This window comes from Acanthopagrus latus, chromosome 12 (genome assembly GCF_904848185.1).
Source record: "Acanthopagrus latus isolate v.2019 chromosome 12, fAcaLat1.1, whole genome shotgun sequence".
NCBI classification, from domain to species: domain Eukaryota; kingdom Metazoa; phylum Chordata; class Actinopteri; order Spariformes; family Sparidae; genus Acanthopagrus; species Acanthopagrus latus.
This window is the reverse complement of record NC_051050.1, coordinates 12,146,000-12,161,974: the sequence shown is the minus strand read 5'-3', so window position 1 is coordinate 12,161,974 and position 15,975 is coordinate 12,146,000. Positions and strand designations below refer to the sequence as shown.

The following is a 15,975-nucleotide window of genomic DNA, read 5'->3' as shown; positions in this document are numbered from 1 at the left end:
TGTGAAGCTCCAGAAATGTTTTGTGGACTAAGACACTCTCAAAATGTTTGGGTGAACTTGTCCTTCAAGGAATCGATAGTTTTTCATATTTAGGGCTCTGTTGCTCATCAATTTATGTCCCTCTTATAATAAAATAGATATTGTGTGACAGTATTTGTTATTTGGATCTTTTGGTTGAAGGGTTAGGGTTATTTAGGCTCCAAATAAAATGTTTTCATTCTGTATGTTTTGAGTCAAGCAGTTGTTTCCTGTGATGTACAGGGTCCTTAAAGAGCTGTACATGAACAACAAAATACACAGAACAGGAAATGAAATCTTGTAGTTGTCCATCTCTCAGATCTTGATCACGTATTGATTTTTTGTGATGTTGCCTAAACTTTGAGGTCCAATGTTTAATTTGTCAGCTGCCAGGCGAGTCAGAGCACAAAGCCAGAGACAGAGGAGCAGAACTTTGCTCTTTAACATGTTTGTTTTTGACTCGGAGGTGGGAGTGCAAGCAAAACATAGGTCAATGCCCTGTCCTGCTTTGAAAAGCTGAGAGGGGGTGTAAGAAACAGTCAGGAGACGAGGTGGGCCCTTCCTGGGATTCAGTGTCTCGGACTCTAGAGACAAGTAGGCAGACAGGCAGACATGATGCAGAAAGCAGTGATTCTTGTTCCCCTGCTGCTCCTGGGGTGGACCTTCACCCTCCAGGGGCTCCCTGTACTCCCAGAACCTCTTTACACCACGCAGGAGAACTTTGATGTGACTCAGGTGAGTGACTGAGTTCTGCAAACTTGCACGTTTCCTCTTTTATATTTATTATTTGATCACACATTTAGTATAAAGAGGTAACAGGCAGAGGGGCAAAGATGCAATTCTGTCCTTTTTCTCACTGTTATTAGATTAATACCCTGTATGTAATATTTAGAGAATATTGACTTAAAAATACATATCCTCAGTTGAAGATAAAACTTTCATTGATTTTCATTGCATTACAGTTGGGATGAGTGATTCTGGAGGAAGTAAATTGATTGTTAATCAGAATCAGAATTGCTTTTATTGCCAAGTAAGTTTTTACATAAAAGGAATTTGTAAAACAACAAACAATACTAAAAGTATTTAAAAGACATAATAAAACAATATAAATAGATTGTGACAGATTTAAAAGTGGGTGAAGACTGTCCAGATTTATCCAGTATTGCAAAAAGTTTGTGCAAGGTTGCAGTAGATACAGATGTTGAGATAAGACTAAATAATAAACAATAGTGGTTCAAACCAATCTACCAAAATCTTGGATTTTCTTTTTCTTTGGATGTTTTTTTTTTAACGATACTGTATATCATTTTTACACTATTGCTGCTCCCCCGGATTTTTATTTTATCATGTAACATCTTTGTTTTGTGTGTTTTATTTTCTCCATCTGGTATTCTGAACCAACAGTATCTGTTTTAATGAGAGATATTATGTGCCTTATTTCAGTAAAATTTAAACATGTTTTAAATGCTTTCAATTTCTCACAGTTTTTGGGAACCTGGCATGATGTCGCCCTGGCGAGTACATGTCCCCATATCCAAAGTCACAGGAGCGACGCGGCCATCGGTAAACTGGTGCTGCAGAGAGGCGCCACCGCAGACAAACTCAAGGCGACTCGAACTGTACTTAGGTTTGTATGAAGTGCATACATCATACTTTTAAACAAACATACTCACATAGTTGAAACAAACATGGGCAGTATATCACCAAAGGAGCCGCTAACTGCTGCTAACTGTAGCAGACTTTGGCTACTAAGTGCTGTTAAAAGTGCAGTTAGCGGGTGAATTAGCTGACTCTGCCAGGAGCTCGGATCACTGGGGGATTGTTGATATTTTTATTACTGGCCCTTCACCTCTTTAGGTACTGCGTGGCTAGGGGCAAGCTAGTTAGCATGCTAACTTTCAGAGATACCGCTGTAAAACAATACAGAGACATCTTTGAAATAATGTCAAAACTTGTTTTTCTTCAACATTATATTGATAGTTTTAGTTTAGCTCAAATTCTTACATATTGCAACTTTAACTATATCTTAGTTGTAACTCATTGTCTTTGATTTTGTAAGATCTATTTTTATCTGTAACCTCTTGATACTTTCACTGAACTCAAACATCAGAATACTTCTTCCAACACTGGTAAAATGCTAAGCTGACAGTGTTTCATAGATATCTGACACATTCTACACAAAAGAGAGATTAAGTCAGATGCCGGCTGCATTACATACGACCCCCAGATACAAACTGCCTCACTTGTTTTATTCCACTTCTAAGTGATTTATGTGTGTATGTGCAGACACGGAACATGTAAGGAGATGTCTGGGGACTATGAGTTGACCTCCACGCCGGGGCGATTTCATTACCACATTGCAAGTACGTCTCCTTCTCTCTCTCTCACTGTCTTCTCTCTGTCTCCCTCTGTATGAGCTCACAGTGATGCATCTCTCTCTCTCTCTCTCTCTCTCTCTCTCAATCCAGTTCATGTTGCCCCGTCAAGGTTTTTTTTTTTTACAGGAATTGTATTTCTCTGTGTCCTCCCAACAGGGTGGGGGGCAGACGTGGACGCCTACGTGGTTCACACGAACTACAATGAGTACGCGATTGTGATAATGAGCAAACAGAAGTCGTCAGGGGAGAAGAGAACCTCGCTCAAGCTTTACAGTGAGTGGACACTCTCTGTAGATGCACTGGAACATTTCATTATTCATTTATTTGTTGTGTTTTTTTGTTTTTTTTTAGTACCATTTAAAATGTTGTTTTGTCGGTGGCATGTGTGATTTTTAACACCACAAGTATTAGATTTCATTAATTTCACCCTTCGTTGACAATCTTATTGGACGTTAATCAATTATTATATATAGACTTAATAATCATTTAAGTAGAATAGAATATTTTTGTGTTGTGACTAGTGGAGTGGAATCTGAACACATCCTTATTTCAAGCTTTCATTTGCATCTGCTCCATTTAGTTGACTCTGCCTTTCTTCAGGTCGAACCATGTCTGTCAGAGCCACAGTGCTGGAGGACTTCAAAACACTCGTCAGAGAACAGGGGATGAGTGACGACACCATTGTGATTAAGCAGGACAAAGGTACAACGCGGACGCAGATTATTACACACACACTCACACCACACTACATTTAAACGAAGGCGTATGACCAGAAATGTTCCTCGTGACTCTTTGCCGAAGACAATAAAACAGAACACATTTTTGGCTGTGAAGTAAATGGCTGTGGTAAGGCGACGTGTTTTATTTTGTTCTTTTTGCAGGTGACTGTGTTCCTGGGGAGCAGGTGGCTGAGCCGACAACTGAGCTTGAGCCTCGGGTATTCAAACTACACTTTTAACATAACCTGAAAAATCTAGAATAACAGCCTCAGAATCATGTTGATGGCACCGTGTCTTGTAATAGGGTGAATGGTGGCTCTAACACCTACATTATGTCTTTACGGCAGTGATGTTGCACTTTAGAAAGAGCGGGGTGCGCCAAATGACATTAAATGACAATTTCTACATAATGTTGCTTTAATTTGTGTGAAAGCTTTTTTTAATGGCTTTGTTCCAATGCAATATAAGTGTTCGTTGTAAAAACTGTCCCTGTGAGAGTTACATTTTTGATGCATTAATGTGGGTTTAAGGTGAATATTTTGGGTTCAAGTGGCTTTGTATATATCTCACTGAGTCTGTCTGTGACTGTGACACAGAGGGTAAGGAGGAACTCTCCTTTTGCTGACGAGGGGGGTTCTGGTTTTGCGGAAGAGGGTCTGGAGGGCAGTTTCTTGAACGTAACTGGTAAGTGATCGGCTTACTAAGCTGAATGACTGCATACCTTTTTATTCTGAGATATTAATGTGCGGAATAGCATAAGGAACGGAGACAAGATATGCTGATTCTGATGTGGCAACTAATGGCTATCTATCCGTCCTTCCTTGTGCTGTCTCTCCACTCCACCCACCCACACAGAGGCCTGTGGAGCAGCGCCAGACACTGGACCATGTTTTGGGCTACACCAGCGCTACTTCTACAATTCCTCCTCCATGAGCTGCGAGCTCTTCAAGTACGGAGGCTGTTTGGGCAACAAGAATAATTTTATGGATGAGAGAGCCTGTCTGCAGAGTTGTCGCACTGAGGGTGAGGAGTGAAATATGAAAACGCAACATGTATATATACATATATATATATATATATATATATATATATATATATATATATATATATATATATATATATATATATATATATATATATATATATATATATATATATATATATATATATATATATATATATATATATATTAATGGGATGATATTACGTAGTTTTCACAATATCAAATACCAAACGGCTGTTATGTTATGGTATCTGTTATCATCATTCAAACTTAAATGTACCGACATGGAGGACTTAGTTTCCATGAAGAACGCCAGTTCGCCTGTTTGGCAGTATTATTTTTTTTAAGCAGGAGAAAATGGCCAGCCAAAGGGGTCTGAATGAGTCTATATGTTGTCTGTGCCATAAGACAATAATAACATCTATCGTGATGTTCAGGTCAGGACAACATTGTGATATGAAATTTTGAATATCGCCAAAGTCACACAGGTTTCACACAGGACATGAATAGAACCTCTTACCTACAGCTACCTACTTTGTCGCTCTTCATACTGTGTCACCCGACTTATTAAAGGCTTTCGGCAGAAAGGTCTGTAGTCTGAAGGTGTCTGCAGAGCCTGACCAAGGGTCTGGGTTTCCCTTTTAGGCTAGAATTAAGTAATGTTGCCTGTTATGAAGCTCAGATGTGAGATTAATTATACAATTGCTTTTGCTGTTTTATTTTTTAAGATTCAGAATGCTCTTTAGATATGAACGAGCCCTAATTATTAATAATGTTTCATAATCAAGTCAGTCAATTGAGGGAACTTTGGATCCTAATACCATTCTGCCTTTAATACTACAGCAGGTATGGAAGTCAATTTCAGCAAGATAAAGATGTGAAGAAAAAGAAAGAAACTTAAAGATTAAACTCATCTTGATAGAAAACAATGCATACTTTAAAAGCTGAATATTCCCATGAGACATCATAATTCTCAGATGAATAATCATAATTATGAGATTATAAAAAGTTGAAATTGAGATAAAAGTCATTTATAAGTTAAAAAGTAATAATTCTGAGATTAAAAGTCAGCTTTTACTTCATAATCATGATATACCATGGAAACTTTTCTTTCAAAAAGGCAAAATTTCAAAAATCAATTGGTTTTCCTTAAATGGTGGAAATGGGCTTCCACACGCTTGCTTTTGGCCCGCCGCCCACCATTAAGTTTCATCTTTGGCCCTCCGAGGGAAAAACTGGGGGCGCCCCTGCTCTTAATAGATGAAAAACACTCCTTTGATCTGACTCCACAGCTGTGTGCCGTCTGCCCATGGTGCCCCAACCATGCACAGGACAGCCGTCCATCTGGGCCTTTGACTCCACCGTGGGTCTGTGTGTGGCCTACAAAAAGGGCATCTGCCAGGCCAACGGCAACAAGTTCTATGGGAAGGCCGAGTGTGAGGAGTACTGCGGGCTGCAAAAAGACGGTGAGATGATGAAGGAGATACAAGGAAATGCAAAAATGCCGATCTGAGACATATGTAGATCACCCAGAGCATTTCTGGCAGAACTATGTGGTTAAACTCCTCCGTCCTCTTGCAAATTCAACGCCGAGCAACACACCAAATCTCCCCCCACATACTAAACAAGTATTTACTGTATTTTTCCTCTTTTGCTGACGCAGCGCTCCTGGAGGCAGATCAGTGAGTGAGATGAGGAAACATCCCGGCTAATCTGAACTCCTCTCACAGAGACATGACGTGGACCAGCATCACATTACAGCACAGTAAAGAAAGAGGATTTGGCTGAAACACCAATGATCCAATAAAACAAGTAGTTACCCTGTTTCTCCTTTGTGTCTTCTGTTGCTGTTATCTAGTATGAATTTTGTTTATAGTTTAAAGGATTGCCATGATACAGTGGAGTGATGTAAGGATGACATATTTTATAGGCTGACCCGGAAGTTAACAATTGCCTTTGTACCCTCATCAAAAAAAAAACGACTGGATTTCAGAATTGGGTTTTGGATTATCGCTGAAAATAAGCTCTTTAGCGAACATGAGTTACAGATACTTTTGCAGATTTTGTGATTTGTAAAGTGTAAATTAAATGGATAGAATAAAAACCTAATGTCTACAACAGACTGCAATTACTATCCAGGTCTTCTATCCATCGATCAATCCACATGTTGTAAAGTTAAAGTTAGAATAGTTTCCAACCGGAGTCGGCCTGTAAAGACAGAATTGTGGGTAGATGAGTCACGATGACATTTAATGTCCCTGAGAACTTCTGTAGTTTCAATTAGTCACTTAGCGACAGCCGTTTTTAAGACACGTAGGCGCTTTATAATTAAATTGTGGGACATTTAATGATATATTTTATGTTGTAGAACAAAATGTGTAAATATCTTCAGCCCTGTGGTAACCACAGACCTCACTTCAGGCATCTAACTGAAAGCCAATTCAATGAACCCATCAACTCTGAGACAAGGGAACCAGAGGCTTTTTTTTTAGGACGCTACTGAAACACTGTATTGCGAAGATGGCTGGAGTACAGCCTTCGTTTTGGTCTCAGCTGCACACTTGTAAAATTTGGGTGACTTCATCTTGTCCCAGATAGCAAAATTGTACCACGCACCCACATCCGCCCCACACACCGCAAGAAAAGACTGCACTTAGGTGGTCCGCCCCTGTCTGCCAGATCAGAACCAGAGGCAGGCCCTTGCGTGGTCAGATGTCAGTGGCTGATATTTCCTTTATTTGGTGCCATAATTCTTGAAGGGCATTCTGAATCACCCCCCCCTCCCAAACTAAATGTATAATGTAGAGGGTTAACCGCTGCCACTCATGAGACTTGGGTTTTTCTACCATGGGGTTAGAAGAAGAGAAAGAAATGTACAACAGAAGAACTAAACTAAACTAAACTTGAAATAATTATAATTATATTTTGGACCACATGCAGTGAAGGAATAGAGGCAAGCTCATCAGAACACATGGCCTCTGTTTGTCATTGACTCCACATAACCAGGAGGAGGCGATATTGCTTCATTTATTGATGATTTCTGTGTATTTCACACTATCTTATTTACATGCACACACACTGACACATTTAAATAAAGAGTACACCTCCTCAGACAGCACCTCCGTAGTTTTAGTGTCATTAGTTCGGCTAACTCTGTCCTTGCTGTTTATGGTTATTGTCCTTACAGCAAATGAGTCATTCAGTGCTGCAAGATCACCACATACACTCATTATTACTCTCCATTCTCTCTCTCTCTCTCTCTCTCTCTCTCTCTCTCTCTCTCTCTCTCTCTCTCTCTCTCTCTCTCTCTCCCGTGAAGGAGCCAGGCTTCCTGCTCTTAGTTCCCAGAGTTCCCGGCTGCTGGCAGTAGAATGCTGGGAATATCCGGAGAGGAAGGGGAAGTGACATCACAGCGGTGACCTTCCGTACCAGGCCACATTACCTGGTGCAGGCTGGAGGAGAACGACCAAACACACACACACACACACACACACACACACACATTCAAATAGCCGGAGCACACTCACTAAGAAGCCTATGCGTCACACGTCAGTTTGCTTTTCAGGAGAAGAGAAAGAGAGAGAGGGGAAAAACTGATTGCAAGTTCTCATGAAAAGAGAGAGGAAGCGATAACTTTGAGTGGTCATGCAGAAAACTTTCCAGTGCTTTGCAAAGAAAAGCCAGCGCTGACCACACATTTGGCTGGGAAACTTCCCAAAAACGTACATAATGCGAGTGGGCCTTCGTTCACTCAGGTACTGTACTTAAAGAGGCAAAACACAACTTCACACACCCTCTAAGTGTTTCTAATTTGCCTTATCGTTGGCATTGCTGTTGCAAAGACACCTGGCTCAGAGTGGCAAGTAACAACATCAGGGGGCATGTTCATTCAATCATTTAGTTTATAGCAGAGATGTGAAAGCAGATAGAAACAATTCAAACGTGACTGCTAAATTGGCATTTAACCTTACTTTTCCAGGGAGATTTCGTGCACGGCGGCAGACAAAACTGTACAGTGAAAGTGAGGATTACAGGGAACAAATATGAATGTAGATGGTTTCATTGTTCCATAGCAGCTACATTGCGCAATCAACATTTACCTCCTGATACGACGTTACACAAAAAACCCCTATAATCTATAGTTCTGAGGCACTATAAGTTCTATATATATTCTATGTAGTGTTATAGTTCTATTTACATAGAAACTACCTCAACCTAAAGCTCATATTTATCTTGTGATTCTTTAAAGCAACATTATGCAACGTTTTTACCTTACAATAGCAGCTTCAACATCATATTGATGGCACAGTGTCTTGTAACAGGATGAATGGTGTCTCAGCCGCTCCACCCCTCCATCACTTGTTTCTGCACTATGTAACTTCAGTGAGAGGGGGAGGATCACAGCGTTACAATCGTGTTAACTTCAAGACGTAATGAGTTTTGTTCGTAGTTAGCACCTACACTACATCTGATAAACTGTTTCAGACCTGGGGTTTGTATGTGCGACATTGGTGTTGCACTCAAAAACTGTGGGGGGCGCCAAAATATACAAAATGTCAATTTCTACATAATGTTGTTTTAAAGGGAACCAGACTAGGTAGATGACAATAAAGTAGTTTTAATCCAGTTATCCAAATGGACAATCTAATAGTGTCATGTATAAAGTAACTTGTGACTAGAGCTGTCAGACAAATGCAGTAAAGTACAGTATGTGCTTCTAAAATGTAGTGGAGTAGAAGTATGATGCTCCATAAAATAGAAAAACTCCTTACATTTGTACCTGTACTCTAAGAAGTTTTGCAGTGATCTACAGCTACACAAAGAACTTTCATTGTTGAGTTTTCTGTTAGCTGTTTTCATCAGCGGGACGTAACTGAGGACATTTACCGAAGTGTTGTACTTCCGCACAGTTTTCAAGGTGGTGTTACTTTCCACCTCATGTTGCTTCAGACTTTCACTCCACTGCATTTTGGAAGCAAATATTGTACTTTTTACTACACTACATTAATCTTACTTAGATTACTAGTTACTTTGCTAATTACATGCTTCATCAGGGCCAATGTGTTTTGATATTTTGACATCCAAGTACATTTAATATCAGATACTTTCTTTGCTCAAGTGTTATTCATATGGGTGACTTTCATTTTTTACTTAAGTAACATTTAAATTTTTTTCTCAATAATGACACTTGAGTAAACCCTGATAATGCTTCAATACTTTTACTTCAGTAAGATTTTGATTGCAGTATTTATATCTATGTTTGTTATATGATACAATAATGTATATTGAGTTGGCGAGCCCACTTTTACTTTAGGATGGAGCCAAGAAAAAATCCTTCACCAACCTGAAAACAAAGTGAAACAGCACTGCACTTACACACAGGTAACATGTGGCCTCTAATGGAGTGAGTGTGGAGAGTAACTCAGAGGTTACATTCTTTAGGAGCAAAGGCTGGAAAACACATATATACAAACCCACGTACTTGCACAAACACAGACATACCAAGACACATACACACACAGCAGGCACTGAAAGAACATGTGTCTCTGGAGAGCAAAATGGACAGAAGAAGACATGGAAGTCAACACGGGAGGCAGAGGAGCGATGAAGGAAGAGAGAAAAAAGAAAGAGGAGATGCAGAAGTCCCTTAATGGGGGATCAGGAAGAGAGGGAGGAGGGATGAGCAGCAATGTGGTGAGGAGGGAAGGACGGGGGGGCGCGAGGCAGAGTGTGTGTGTGTGTGTGTGTGTGTGTGTGGTGGTGATGACAAAAGACGAAGGGATTCTCTGGTCAGCTGCTGCTGCTGCCACTGTCTATTGTCCTGAGGACACACACACACAAGCACACACACATGCACATGCACGTGCACACACACGCACACTATTCTCTCTCATCTTGTGTTGGACATCACTCTCTTTCCTTCGTCAAGTTCAACTCTGATTACATGGCCGACCAACTGGCGGCCCCCGGCATTTAAAGCCCCTGTGAACCCCCTCCCCTAAAACCCCAGCTGTGTCATGTGAGCGTTTTCAGTAAGTCTGAGATCTAACAGATGTTTCTCCAAAAAGACAGAATCTGGAAGTCTGGAAGGAGTTCATGTTTGGAGAGAAAGCACTTGAATAACTTAATGTTACTGGGATTAGGAGTAGCAGCTCATGTGGAAAACTAGTGAAGTAGAAACGAAAAATAAAAAAATAGCTTTAAGAAGCTTAACCTTTATTAATCCCCAGAGGAAAAATCAGCTGTCATAGGAGCAACAAATGAAAGACAGGTAACCAAGATGATGGATCCAATCCAGAAGATTCATATAAGATTTTAAAGGAATAATCACTTAATTGTGTCAAAACGAATTAGTTGCTACTTTACCAACCATTACATGCACTCTTTCATGGGTAGGCTAACAGACAGACTTCATAACTCAGTTAAATGCATTCTTTAAGTCCATACTAGCACTCTTTCTATTTGTCATTTTCAGCATTGAGTTATCATTATGGAATTTTATAAAATGATGTTAATGAGCCAAGTCTATCTCTCAAAGTTATGCAACTTAGCTTCTAAGTTAGCTACTAAGCTAGCTAAGCTATGTCGCTGTGGAAACGGTTCATCCACATCCACAGTGCTGGTAAGCTAATGTCAGCCGTTAAGAGATATCTTATAAATGATGTGAATTAATGACCAGAATATAAATTGAAATGTCGTGTTAAATGGCCATCAATCAGATAAAACAGAGCATATTCACGAGACGGCCATTTTCCTTTGATGTCAGGCTCACGGCGGGAAGCTCAAATGCTGCCATAATGTTGCTCTGCTGTGCTCCAGTTTCAAGTTGTGTAAAAACGTCATCATTGCACTGCTTCCTGATTGATCAGCAGCTGAAGAGATGATGGACAAAGAAAATCTGGAGGGAAATCACCATATTTGATAACCCATTAGCTGAGGTTAGCATCAGCCACTTCTTAGCTAGCATTACCGCTTGATCACATCCAGTGCATTTCGCTTTGAGACTCAAATGAATGTGTCCCAGATGTGCACTGACACTTCGGAATCCATTTCCGCATTTTCCTATCCTATCCAAACACATCAGCTACAAGGCTAACTGAGCTAACTAGCTGGTTGTAACATGTTGCACCTTTAAGTCCAGTTAGGTGTAAATGTTAATTCAGCTTAAAACTTTTGCTAATACATTATGCCTATTAGCCTAACACACACAATGCAACTTAACAGATTTGTTATTGTTTTGTTTTGATTTGTTGCTTTTTTTTTTTTTTTTAGATTAATTATTGATTGAAAGGCACATTGATCACATTGTGGCCGCTTTTGTCACACAGATAAAGAATAAAAAGATCATATTTACAACTGGAGACTGTAATGATTTTTATAGAGAGATAAATAAATGACTCTTTGATACATTATTAATAACAGCACACATGACCATCCTTATTGTAATAGAAATTTATTTTGAAACAGTCCTGTGTTCTCACTTTGTAGGCCTGGCAATTCCTATGCCTGTTGTAATGTATGCCAGGTTACTAGTCGGTGGTGGTCTGCCTCATCTGAACTCCACATTAGTGAGTCACTAATTTAAGACTGTTAAACAAAAAGAAGTGCAGGAAAGAGCTGCTCAATTAGACCAGCGAAAGTGCTTGTAATTAGATGTTTTCCCCCCAACTGAGGAGTTTTATTGTCTTTAATGGAGGATGTTTTATAAGAGGAGGTGATAAATTCAGAGGCAGCTATGAATGAATCGCCTTTCTTTCCTTTGTGTGTGTGGTGTGTGTATGTATGCGCCTCACGTAGTCACCAGAGGTGCTGAGCTCTGCGATATCGTTTATCACGTTTCGTTTGCGGGAGGGACTACTAAAAAGTATTTCTGGTTCTGATTCAGGCTTTGCCTTGCGATGTTTGAGTGTACATGATGGTGAGCACGACTGTCTGAATGTGTTTACATGTTTGCGCTCATGTATACAGTCAGTGTGAGCTCCCGAACGTTAAGTTTTTCTGTCTTTCTTTGTTTCTTTGTTTAAAGTCAGTCCAGACCCAATGACCCTTGACCAACTGACCTCAAGGACATGCAGCCCTCCACTGTCTCTGCACAGTGTGTGAAACTCTGGTCTTTTCTCCTTTGATTGGCCACTCTTTAACACACACACACATACACACACACACACACACACACACACACACACACACACACACACACACACGAGCACACATGCTCTATGACCACTCAGTGACACTTGCAGACACAATAGGGAGACCGAGCACATTCCTTTCCCCAGGTGGCATAAAAGACGCAGCCAGATCAATGGCCTAATGGGCTCCAGACCAATGGTCGACGATCATTAACCCGCGACGAGTGTCGGTTCCTCATGCCCACAGACAGACAATTGTGTGACCACTGTGTGCTCGTACACAGACTATTGTGTGAGGGTCTTTTCGGTCGTGTGGAGCTGGTTAACTGCAGGACGAGGGACGGTGACAGCCTGTGTTGTCTTGACCGGAGAAAACTGTGGAAAACTGGACTTCAGAGATACAATGTGTAGGATTTAGGGGGATCTATTGGCAGAGATCAGACATAACATCGATACGTATGTTTTGATTTGCAGATAATCACTTTTAAAATGAAGATGTCGTGTTTTTGGTTCCTTTAAAATAAGACCTTTATGACCACAGAGGGATCAGGTCCTCTTCCACTTTAATCTTCTTCTTCCACACGACTTTAATAAATAACAATCTTTTTAAACTTCATATCATTTTTGATTTTGATGAAAACAAGGATTATACTGAGCTTTTGCTGCTTTCACCATCTCAGAACTATTTGATTTGCGTCTCTGAGCTGCTGTAACTGAGACAGTCAAGACTTTTTGGGTTAAATTGTCAGCAATTGAACAAGTGACTGATTAGACAGTCAGCCTTTTTCACTACATTCAGAGTCTGGTGGGTAAAGAAAAGCTTCTGATATATTTACTGTGTCCCACAGACTTAACTTAAGACAAAAACAAAGAATTGATTTCTCATCTCTGTGCTGGGACGGTCGAGTCGTGTAACTTTTGTACACACTGAGTTAAAAGAAGGGCACTTTAAAACCTGGGTCCACTGTGACATAGTAGTCATTTTGCATATTAGAGTGTATGCAATGACACTACTCCAAAAAAACATCACACTGCAGCCAGACAATTCCATCAACTAAGGATAAAACATGATCAGGCATCACTCTATTCCTCACTTCACTCAGATTCGGGGTGAGCTCACTTCATCCCTCTTTCTCCTCCAGGCCTCCACTCCAATCCCACTCAGTCCCCTGAGTGTGTGTGTGTGTGTGTGTGTGTGTGTGTGTGTGTGTGTGTGTGTGTGTGTGTGTGTGTGTGTGTGTGTGTGTGTGTGTGTGTGTGTGTGTGTGTGTCTGTGTGTGTGCATGTGTGGAGGACTGGTGGTGTTGGGACAATGGGCAGTAAGGGGGTTGGCTGAATGGGACCATTGAGTCTGCTCAGCCAAACAGAAAAGCATCTTCCATCTCACTTCAAAACCCACAGTTTCACTCTGTACAGCCAGGCCTTTATTCTCCGTAATTACTCCCTGACACACATGTATACACACATGTGCGTACACACACACATATGCATAGGGACTGAAGGAAATTGAGAACCGAAATTGGTGAGAGCGGGTTCCAAATTGTCCGTCGCAACGTACGGCGACAAACACATGGATCTATGCTGCTGGAAACGAGACAAGAAGGAGTCGCGACAGAAAGGAAGAAAAGGCCCAAAGTGTGGCTTCATCTCACAAAGACCGGACAGTGCTGGTTGTAGGTCGTCCACAACTCCCCTCCATCTTCTGTGGTCCTGGGCGGCCCTCTCCAGCTCTGTCCAAGTGTACTTTAATTCCCCTGGCTCTGTCTCTATTGACCTCCTCCAGCTGTTTCTGGGTCTCCCTGGTGTGTCTTTTCCCCATTGTGTGTTTAGTGTCAGACCCTGTCTGGTTACACTCAATACAGTTTCTGCAGAATGTGTCAACCCTACTTCCTTTTCTTAATCTAGATGTAAGTTTTTTCTAATAATTTGTTTTTCTCCAAGAAATCTACATTTCTGCTGGTGTTTGACATGTGTAACTGTAAGATCATTCCGAGACGTGTCGACAATGTTCTGGACCTTGTGTGTTGAGGATTTTGTTGTCCACTGTTGCCTACAACACTTCACAGACAGGTGAAGCTTTGCACATATCAGACAGATGGTATAATCGCTGTTGTTGTTGATGTGCTTTTCCTGGGTCTTGTTTATGTTGATGATGCAAGTGGTCACTCATAACAAATAAATACAGCAAGTTCTTAATTTTAGACATTGTAATCAAATTTAAAAATACCATAACATTAAAAAAAGTAATCAGAACTGATTAAACAAGGGAGTTAAATGGCATGTTATACTGCATTCATCTGAACTGTTTTTGCCTGGTGTTGAAGTTTGCTTCCCATCGATACGTGTGCCATCTGATCCCGACCTGTACAGGTGAATTTGCAATTCCGAGTTTGACTGAGTCATTCCTGAGTTTGGGAACGGCTGCAATTAAAGCCAAGTGCAATTCCAATCAGTACGCACCATCTAATTCATTTGCTGTTCACCTGCACCTGACCTAAATATAGGACGCACTCGCTCACCCTCCTGCATTCTTTGAAAAGCCAACGGCTCGAAAGACACAACTGAGCCGGTGCATATGGAGATTAATTTCCAAAGCCGTCCAAGCCTCGTTTTCCATACTATAACACACAAAAAACTGCAACAGCTGTGTCACAATATGTATTAACAACCTAATTCACTTTAAGCCCTTTAACAAGAGGTATTATCGTTAACAGCCTGTCGGACAAAGGCAGCAGGCCCTGACAGAGAAAGTGCTGTCACGGAGTGCAGTATCACCGACAGTTTTTGTCAGTGCTACACTGGGCCATTTAAACTCCACCGAGCTCGTTAGCCTAGATCCAGCCCTGCGGCCAGCCTGCTCATTGTGCGCCCAGCACACTGAATCATTGTGTAGGAGGATAATCCATACAGGGTAATTGTTACACCCTATCATGCTACACATAAGGACAGCAGAATTTAGGTAAGGATGGATGGGTGGTTCAGGCCATCCACCTAAATGACATGTGCTGATAGACGTGAGGCACTTACAAGTGAAACGCACATCTATCTATCTATCTATCTATCTATCTATCTATCTATCTATCTATCTATCTATCTATCTATCTATCTATCTATCTATCTATCTATCTATCTATCTATCTATCTATCTATCTATCTATCTATCCTTGCTAGCAGCAGGTCTGTGTGTTGGAATGACATGACATCTAACATGCACACGCACACACACACACACACACACACACACACGGAGGAACAAAGGGTGCAGGAGATATGGTGTTGGAGTTGTGTGTGTGTTTGTGTGTGCGTCAGGAAGGGGGGAAGGCTGGGGGTGGGTGGGTGTGGGGGGTTGATGTTGGAGCTCCATATGGGCACCCCACCCCTTGTACCCCCCACCCCTGCAAACAGGCAGATGTCAAATGGGACGTGCCTCCCTGATGGGGCACAGGGTCACACTGCACAGGGGTAAATAACAGAACAGGAGGGACAGAGAAATGCCTTCCTGCCAACACCCCCCCTCCACACACACACACACACACACACACACACACACACACACACACACACACAGCCCCCCTCACCAAAACACACTAGAAAAAAAAAGCTGCTGACACAAACATGCCAACACACAACCACAGGCGTATTATCAGTCTGACTAACACTGTGACTAACACAGCAGCATATGACATCTGACTTTTGATCAAATCCAAATTGGTCACATCCAAATT

General features: G+C 41.2%; 1 protein-coding gene across 1 annotated transcript; it reads left to right on the top strand.

Annotated features, from left to right (window-relative positions):
* The first annotated feature begins 545 nt into the window (after positions 1–545).
* Positions 546–5,945, top strand: LOC119029480 (protein AMBP-like). The gene is made up of 10 exons (XM_037116302.1): positions 546–753; positions 1,503–1,645; positions 2,305–2,381; positions 2,553–2,669; positions 2,997–3,098; positions 3,278–3,333; positions 3,712–3,799; positions 3,971–4,138; positions 5,411–5,584; positions 5,782–5,945. The coding sequence occupies exons 1-10, from the start codon at positions 631–633 to the stop codon at positions 5,802–5,804; spliced, it is 1,071 nt and encodes a 356-aa protein (XP_036972197.1). The 5' UTR covers positions 546–630; the 3' UTR covers positions 5,805–5,945.
* Positions 5,946–15,975: the final 10,030 nt, after the last annotated feature.